The sequence below is a fragment of the Motacilla alba genome, chromosome 14 (assembly GCF_015832195.1).
Source record: "Motacilla alba alba isolate MOTALB_02 chromosome 14, Motacilla_alba_V1.0_pri, whole genome shotgun sequence".
NCBI lineage: Eukaryota > Metazoa > Chordata > Aves > Passeriformes > Motacillidae > Motacilla > Motacilla alba.
Window position 1 is genome coordinate 1,673,508 of NC_052029.1, and position 9,158 is coordinate 1,682,665.

At 64.9% G+C, this 9,158-nt stretch overlaps 1 protein-coding gene across 1 annotated transcript; it reads right to left on the minus strand.

Moving 5' to 3' along the window:
- Positions 1–876: 876 nt before the first annotated feature.
- Positions 877–6,115, minus strand: METRN (meteorin, glial cell differentiation regulator). Its single transcript, XM_038151318.1, has 4 exons — positions 5,375–6,115; positions 3,981–4,402; positions 3,805–3,864; positions 877–2,990 (listed from the first exon to the last, which is right to left on the minus strand). The coding sequence occupies exons 1-4, from the start codon at positions 5,677–5,679 to the stop codon at positions 2,674–2,676; spliced, it is 1,104 nt and encodes a 367-aa protein (XP_038007246.1). The 5' UTR covers positions 5,680–6,115; the 3' UTR covers positions 877–2,673.
- Positions 6,116–9,158: the final 3,043 nt, after the last annotated feature.

Genomic DNA, 9,158 nt, shown 5'->3' on the forward strand with positions numbered 1-9,158 from the left:
GTGCCAAGAGGCCGGGCAGGAATTTGGCTCGGCCGGGGCCGGACTCCGCTTTCGGGGAAATGCTCGGATGGCCAGTCCTGGAACGACGGAGATCCCAGAGCTGTGGGATTCCATCTGGTTCCCTTGAGCCACAGGGAAGGGCTGTTAGCCCCAGCTCACGGAGGGGAAACTGAGGCACGGGCTGCCTGGTTATCCCGAGGGATGATCCCACAGGAAGCGTCGGTGCCCTGGCCGGGGCCAGCGCTGTGGCGGTGACAGCCGGGGGAAGCGAGGGCGGGCGACCCAACCTGACAGGGGCCAGAGGGCACCGAAACCAGCCCAAAAACCTCTGTGCCAGCAAACGAGCGCAGCAGCAGCCCTTTCCGCAGCAGCACACCGAGCTGCTCTGGCCAAATAAACAGATGGGAAGAAAAACAAGAGGTTTTGCTGCTGGGCAGAAAAGCGCCGGATGCCTCGCGCGTTAAAGGCCGACATTCAGTCGGGAGGAATGTGCCGGATTGCGCGGGGTCGGAGCAGCCGTGATTTACCCCCGCACATACAGAGGATGCCGTGGGCAGCACAATTCCCTCTGCACCTCATTTATTGCTTTTCCAGCTTCGTTTTTCCTCCTCCGCTGGGTTTCCCACTCCTTCCCCCTTCCCCCTGCCTCGCTTGGCTCCTGCTTGCTGCCAAAATCCAGGGGGATGCTGGCATCCTCCAGTGCCCAGCGTGGAGATTCAGCCTCCCCAGGGGCAGATCCAGCCCTCGGAGCCCAGCCCGGCCCCAAAATGGGGCAGTAAAAAGGATATAATCAAAATATCCGAGTATAAAATTGGCAGTAAAGCATAAAGTAAGCAGCAAACTCTTCTCAAGGGAAAACATGTGTTGTATATCAAACCCACCAGGATCTTATCACAGCCAGATCATTCTATACACACACACATAGAGATATTTATATTTAATTATGCTCCAAAGCCCACAGCATTCTTTGGAAACTTTTTTTTTGGCAAGGAAAAGCACGTTGTGGTCAGCAGAGGCACCAAACACTCAGCAGCAGTTCATCCTGGCTGGTGATATTTGAAAAGGTGTTATTGAAACAAAATTGGAAAGGGGTTAAGTACAAGCAGATATGTGGCGGGAGCTTTGCTTGAGAGGTTTGGGGGGCTCGAAGGGTTTGGTGGGGCTCAGGGGCTGAGATTTCCTGTGCTGAGCCCTGTGGCATCACTGGTGAGGAGGAAGGGTCCCTGGTGGGGGTGCTGTGCCCCATTCCCATCTGGGTGCCCCATGTCCCATCCCTGTCTGGGAGGCTCCTGTGCCCCATCCCCAGCTGAGGTTTCCTGGCTGGGGATTCCGTGTCCCTTCCCTGAGCGAGGGTTCTGTTCCCCATCCCCGCGCAGGATTCCCACGTCCCATCCCTGCCCGGAGGTCCCGTCCCCCTCAGCATTCCCAGGGGAGCGGAGCCGGTGCTGGGGCCGGCGGGGGCAGCGGCAGGGCGGGAGCGGGCAGGGCTGGGATGCTGGCGCGGCACAATCGGGCACAATGAGGCCTTGTGGCCGGTGCCTCTGACAAGAATCAGTCCTGACAGCGGCTCCACCAGCAGGGTCACCCACCCAGCACGGGGCCACCCGCCCCCGGTCCCCACACCCAGGGATACCCAGGGAGAGGGACCCCAAAGTGATCCATGCTGGGAATGACCGGGGTGCAGAATGTGCAAACAGCAATAAATCTCTCCGTGCAGAGAGATGTCCAAGTATTAGGGCTGTTTCCAGCCCCCTGGGAGGCAGGGTCACAGCTGGAGCTGGCACAGAGGGGAGCGGGTGGCACACACCACAGTGCCTGTCGGTGAACGTCCTGCTCAGCTTGCTAAAAACAGGAGCCACACGCTACAAATACAGCTTAGTTTATAAAAAAGAAGTCACAAATTTGGTATCGTTATAACTTTAGTGCACATACGATGCCCCCCCACCCCCATGGTCAGAACTTCCCCGTGGCTGGCACGGTCTGCCCGGCCCACCGAGGGCTGGCGGGAAGGAGTGGCACGGTCACCTCTCCCTGCTCCTGTGGCACCTTCCTGTGTCGGCGCTTTGGTCCTGCCCTGACCGTGCCAAGGACACCTCTGCTCCCTGTGCCAGCCTTCCTCCCACCTCACTGCTCCCCTCGCTCCCTTCAGCTTCTCTCCTCTTCCTCGGCATCCGCCCCTCAGCTCCTGCCCGTGCCAGGGCCAGGCTCACCGCTGCCCGCTTCCCCTTCCATCCCCAACCTTACAGATCCATCTCCTGGCCCTTCCACTTCCTTCCGTGCCTACCGTGTCCCTGGACCGGCCACCACGGCCACCCGCCCCCGAGCCCTGCCGGGGTCCGGGGCTCCGACTGCCCCCCTGGTGCCAGACCCACAGTGCCCACAGCATCCCCTGAGCATGCAGAGCCCCGACCCCATGCCACTGCACCCCTCACCCAGGCAGTTCCCTGGGCACCCTGGACAAGCACGTCCCGGGAAAATCCCTTCCCTTCCAGCAGGATTTTCCCAGAACCCCCGAGCCCGCCGGCGGGTGCTGCCACAGCCCAGCTATGTGGCGAGGCCCGTGTGCCACCCTCCCTCCGGGCACCGTTCCCGTGTCCCCCGGGGATGCTCTCGGTGACGGCAGGACCGTGGTTCCCCGGCGCCCGCGGGGCCGGGCTGTGCTCCCGGAGCCGCTCAGTCCACAGGGAACTCGCAGGGGTTCTGGCCCGTGCGCTGGGCCCCCTGGTAGATGCGCTGGAAGTCCCGGTAGCGGGGAGCGCAGCTCAGCCAGGCCTCCCCGAAGTGCAGCCACCCCGTGAACAGGAAGGTGCCGGGGCCCGGCTTGACCCCGCAGCGCAGCGGGGTGCGGATGCTGCCCACCGGCCGCCCCGGCCACCCGCCCGCCTGGAAGAGTGGGAATTTCTGGCGGTGGATACGGGTGGCGCTCACCCCAATGATGGATTCCTGCAGCTCTGCGTCGTTGGAGACGCTCCGGATGCTGCCGCGGATGACTGCGGGGAAATGCGAGCAGGGGTGTCAGCATGGCCCTGTCCCTATCCCCACTGCCATCTACATCCCCAGTCTCATCCCCATCTCCATCACTGTCCCCATTCCCACCCTCATCCCCATCCCAGTCCCTGTCCCCGCCTGCATTCTCCTCCCCATCCTTATCCCCATCTCCATTCTTGTCTCATTCCTACTCCCACTCCTGTTCCCATCTCTATCTCCATCCCATTCCCATTCCCATCCCCATCCCTATCTCCATCCCATTCCCATCCCCATCCCCATCCCCATCCCCATCCCCATCCCCATCCCCATCCCCATCCCCATCCCCATCCCCATCCCCATTCCCATTCCCCATTCCCCATTCCCATTCCCATTCCCATTCCCATTCCCATTCCCATCCCCATCCCCATCCCCACCCCCATTCCCATTCCCATTCCCATTCCCATTCCCATCCCCATCCCCATCCCCATCCCCATTCCCATCCCCATCCCATCCCCATTCCCACTCCCATCCCCATCCCCATTCCCATTCCCCATTCCCATTCCCATCCCCATCCCCATTCCCATTCCCCATTCCCTTTCCCATCCCATTCCCCATTCCCATTCCCATTCCCATCCCCATTCCCATTCCCATTCCCATCCCCCATTCCCATTCCCATCCCCATTCCCCATCCCCATTCCCATCCCCATCCCCATCCCCATTCCCATTCCCATCCCCATCCCCATCCCCATCCCAGCAGTGCTCTGCACAGCCCAGCCCAGCCTGTCCAGCTGTCCCAGTGCCACATTCGGGGCCATGCCCCTCCCGGGCTGCGCTCACCAAAGTCACTAGTGCAAATGGCCATCAGGATCTCGGTGTCGTTACACGGCCGGCACGCACCTGCGAGGCCAAGCACGGCCTGTCACCACCCGGGGGACAGCGCCCAATCCAGTCCCTCCTCACCCCTGCGGGCACCCGGCAGGGGCAGGGAAACTGAGGCAGGGTGAGGCGCTCACCTTCGGCGCCGAGGCTGGCGGTGGGCAGCGCGGGCCGGGCCAGCCAGTCCCCCCGCAGCTCGTAGCGGAAGGCGGCGATGCGGCGGCTGATGTCGGGCTGCGGGGTGGCCTGCAGGAACAGAGCCACCTTCTCCTGGGGCAGCCAGCTGAAGCAGCGGGCGTGGGGCCGGGGGGCCTCTGGCAGCAGCAGCTCCAGCACCCCCTCCCTCTCCAGGTAGAGCTGAGCCCCCCGAAAGGTCCCGGTGGGTTTGATGCAGGCGGTGACGTGCGGGGGGCTCCTGCCCTTGACGGCGGCGCTGGTGGGGGGCAGGCGGGGGGCCAGGCGGAGGCGGAGGGCCCCCGTGGGGTACAGCCACTCCAGCGAGCCCTCGGCACAGTGCAGGGACAGCTGCTCCACGCTGCCAGCCTCCTGTGACAGCCCGCTGTGGGGCACAGCACCTCGTCAGCCGGGACCCCCAGGTGACAGGGACACCCCGGCCCGTGTCCCCCGGCACAGCAGCCGCTCCACAGAAGTGTGCGGGATGGCCACAGGCGGGAACAGCACCAAACCCTCGATGACTTGGACTTGGGGTTCAACCACATCATTTTGGGGTGCTTGTGTCCCCCCCGCACCTTTTGGAAGGAGCTAAGGTGGGGGGGGGGACGGACGCAGCTCCCTTCACACCCAGTGTGGGCTCCCAAACCACCCCCAGAGTGGCCACAACCTCGGGGTCACCTGCTGTTCCCACTTTGGGGATCCCCGGGGGATGCTGGGGTCCCACTCGTGCGCTCGATGCCTGGAGCCGCTTCTTTCCCGCGGCAGGAGGGGGACACGCCTGGACGCCAGCCTGGGGGAGCGGGGGCAGCCGGAGGGCTGCTTTGTCCCTGACAGGACGCTGGTGGCTGCGTGGCCCCCGTGTCCCCCCAGGCCCCCCGCGTGGGGCAGCCCCTCTGGCGGGCCCCGGCTCTTTGTTCGGAGTCCGGCGCCTTCGGGCGATGCTTAGGGCCCTGCCGGGGGCCGGGGGTCCCGCCGGCCGCGGGGATGGGTTTCGCAGCCGGGGGGGCTCAGGGAAGGGGTCCCGGAGAGGCGGGGAGCCCCGCAGGGGGACCATCATCACTGAAAGCGGGGGGGAGCCGCACCCAGGGGTGAGGAAACTGAGGCAGGCGCAGGTTCCCAGCATCCCACCCGTACCGTCCCCACGGATGCGGGAGGGGTTCAGCCCTGAGGATGGAGGTGGGGGGGGGGGCGGGGAGAGCAGACTCCCCCTCCCCCACGAACCTGCCTGCTCCGGGACCTGCGTGTGCCACCGCCGCCCTCCCGCCCGGCGCGCTGCCCCCGGTGCCGGCGGTCCCGGTGCCGGTGTTCCCGGGGCGGTGTTCCCGGTGTTCCCGGTGCCGGTGTTCCCGGTGCCTACCTGCCCCTCCAGCTGCACTGGTCCGCCGCGCCGCCGCCGATGGCCGCCCCCAGCCCGGCCAGGCACAGCGCCCGCAGCGCCCACATGGCCGCGCCCGCGGCGGCCCCGGGCGGCCCGGCCCGGCCCGGCCCTGCCCGCAGCGCTGCCCGCACCGGGGCCGGGGGCCGCGGGGACGGGGGAGCGCGGCCGCCACCCCGCGTCGCGCCCCGAACTTTCCGCCAATGGCGGCGCAGGGGCGGGCACGGGAGCCGCCCCCGAGGCCCCCTCCCCACCGCCGGGGGCACCGGCATCCACCGCAGCGGCATCCCCGGAGCCCCCCGGGGCTTCTCCGCATGGGGGACACCGGGAGGGGACACGGCTGAGGCAGGGGACGGGACCCGGAGCAGGGCTGGGGTATCCCAGGGCTCAGATCCATCCCCCGCGGGTGCACCCCGAATTCTGTAGGTTCACGGCTGCGACAGCTGCGGCTACAGCACCCCGGGCTGGGAACACCGCAGCTGTGCACACCCCAAACTGTGCACATCCCAAACTGTGTGCACCCCAAACTGTGCACAGCCACACTGCACACCCCGAACTGTGCACACCCCGAACTGTGCACCCCGAACTGTGCACAGCCAAACTGTGCACATCCCAAACTGTGCACCCCAAACTGTGCACATCCCAAACTGTGCACAGCCAAACCGTGCATATCCAAACTATCACATCCCAAACTGTGCACATCCCAAACTGTGCACAGCCAAACTGTGCATATCCAAACTATCACATCCCAAACTGTGCACATCCCAAAGTGTGCACAGCCAAACTGTGCATATCCAAACTATCACATCCCAAACTGTGCACATCCCAAACTGTGCACAGCCAAACCGTGCATATGCCAAACTATCACATCCCAAACTGTGCACATCCCAAAGTGTGCACATCCGTAACTGTGCATATCCCAAAGTGTGCACACCCCAAACTGTGCACATCCCAGTTGTGCACATCCCAAAATATGCACCTCAAACTGGGCACATCCCAAACTGTGTGCACCTCAAACTGTGCACATCCCAGTTGTGCACATCCCAAAATGTGCACGTTCCAGGCCAGGTACACCCCAAACTCTGCACCTCAAACTGTGCACCCCAAACTGTGCACACCCCTTGCTGTAGACACCCCAGGCCATGTACACCCCAAATTTGCACACCCCAGGCTGCAGCCAGCTCTGTCCATAGGCACCCCAGCTGGGCACAGCTGGGCACAGGTGTAGCCCGGGCTATGAACACCCCGCCTGCAGCTCTCTGGTTTATGCATCCCCCCAGAACTGTGCACCCCAAGACCTGCACACACCCCAGGCCAGCTGCAGGCCAGGACATGCGCAGCCACAGTCACGGACACCCCAAGCCACGCACATGTGGGGCACCCCAGGCTGGGTGCACCCCAATCTGTGCACACCCCACGCTACAGCCCCCCTGGTTTACATGCCTCCACCCCAGAACTGTGCACCCCAAGAGCCCCACACCCCCAGCCCTGAGTTACACACACCACGGGTCCCTGCACCCCGAGTTCTGCGCCCCAGGCTCTATACACCCCAAATTATGCACACCCCAGCCCTTGCACAACCCAACCCATACACACCCCAGGCCGCAGGCAACCCAGACTATGCACTCCCCACACTACAGCTCCCTGGTTTACCCCCCTAAAACTGTGTACCCCAAAAGTTGCACGCCCCCCAATCTCCTTATAACCTCCCCTCATCATCAGCAGCGTCCCCCTCCCCACGGACATATTTTCTGACCGGGGGAGCCCAGGCACGTGGCACCGGGCAGGACAAGGGGGTCAAGCACATCCGAACCCCGAATTCCCCCCCTCCAAACCTGGGCATTTCTTTCCACTCCCTCCCTTCCAGCCACTATTGTGCCACCACTACAGACTCCACCATTAATTAAGTTTCCATCCAGTGACAGCCCGCCAAAATGTTTGAAATAAACACGGAACAATTGGGATGGGATGATACAGGCCGGGAACAAAGTCCCCGGCCAGAGGGTGGAGCGGAATGGAAATGAGGGATTGTAAATTGGGATGGTGGGAAGAAAGAGGGGAAGGGGGGAAGGGGAGGGAGAGGCAGGCGGGGAGAGGAGGATTCACAGCCCTCTGCCCATGAAATGATGCTGAAAGAAGTCATGCTGCTGGAATCCGTGGAAAATGAGGGGCCGGAGGGGCAGTGGGTTAAGGTGGAGCGGGTCGGGATCTCGGGGTGCCGAGGGGCTGGGCTGGGGGTCGGGTGGGCGGCTCTCTGCCCGCTGGCCCTCGCGCTGAGCCCACCAGCTGCCATGTGGGGTTTGCCGGGGGGTGGCTGGGTCGAGGGTCTGGCTGTGCCCCGGAGGGTCACGGAGACCCCGGCATGGTGGGGACGCGGTCCCAGGGCCGACCCGATGACACAGTGAAGAAGTGGAGCCGGCTGGGCTCGGAGCTGGGCAGGCAGGGACCCCACCAATGACTTTGGCCAGGTGCCAGGGGCGACGTGGCACCAGGAGAGGTGTGGCACCAGAGGCAGGGTGGCAGCAGGCACTGGTGTCCCCACGCAAGGACCTCTCCCCACCGAGACTGATCCCCGGCCCACTGGGATGCTCAGCACCCCGCGGGGATGTTCCCTTGGGAGACCCCGGGATGCAGGGAGGTGGGACGCGGTGCCACCGTGCCCGCAGGCACATGGCAGTGTCCGCCCTAAAGCCAGCGCCCCGGGGTGAGGCTGCGCCCCCGGCCCCCTCCCCAGCCCCTGACCCACCTCAGCTGGGTGTTACTGGAGAAACCCCGGCACCAGCCGCACCGCCAGCCCTGGCTTCCCTCGCTCCGTACGGTACCGGGCACCCCCGCAGCCGGGGCACGGCCACCGGGGGTCCCCGAGCCCCTTTGGAGCCGCCACCGCAGCTGGGGCTGGGCCGGGAGCGGCTCCCGCAGCGCCCCGCAATGGTCTCAGAGCTCCGGAGAGCCCATGCGGCTGGCGCCTCTGGGCACCCACCGAGCAGCCAGCCGTGCCCGGAGCTCGGTCTGGTGACCGTCCCCTGACTGCGTCCCCCGTGTCCCCTGGCCACCCCCTCCTTGTCCCTGGCTGGCGCAGGATGTTGTTGGGAGGAGTGGGGGGGTCCGAGTCCGGCCGCCCCCGAAAGTTCCCCGAAGCCGCCGGGCCCTGCTGGGCGTCCGCTCGGCCCCGGGGCCGCTCCGGGATGCTCGGGCTCGCAGTGCCCTCTGGTGACCGCGGCACAGCGGCCGGGAGCCGCCACCCCCGGGCGAGGGGACCCGGTGGGGGCTCGGGTGGGGCTGCGGAAAAACGCGTCCTGCAGGGGAGCAGAACTTCAACTCGTCCCCCAGGACCTCCGAAGAGCACGCGGTGCCACCCCTGCCCTGGGCAGGGACATCTCGCACCGGGCCGGGCTGCTCCAGCCCCGCCGGGCGCCCACAGCTCCTCCAGCTTCTCGCGGCCTCCCCCACAGCGCGATTCCTCCTTTAATCCCATCTAAACCCACCCTCTTCCAGCTGAAAACTGCTTCCCCTGCTTCTGCCTCTACAGTTCCTGGCGAAAGCTGTCTCTGTCACCCTTCCAAGATCCCTTAGGTATCACCAGGATGCCAGAAGGTTTCCTCCAGGCTGGATGGCCCCGGCTCTCCCAGCCTTTCCCCACAAGACAGATTCTTGCAGCCCCCTGAGCATTTCCATGCCCCCTCTGGATCCTCTGTGACTCATCCAAGATTGCTCTGTCCCAGACCCATCTGCCACTCACGGAGCACTCCGTGCTCCATGCAGGAGC

Bases quoted from the DNA above. Each gene is read 5' to 3' on its own strand.
- METRN (XM_038151318.1), bottom strand. From the start codon at position 5,679: ATGCCGCTGCGGTGGATGCCGGTGCCCCCGGCGGTGGGGAGGGGGCCT. The intron at 3,865-3,980 runs GTGAGCGCCTCA...TTGGCCTCGCAG, and splicing joins CGCCAGCCTCGGCGCCGAAG to GTGCGTGCCGGCCGTGTAAC. The intron at 2,991-3,804 runs GTGAGCGCAGCC...ATTTCCCCGCAG, and splicing joins CATTTGCACTAGTGACTTTG to TCATCCGCGGCAGCATCCGG.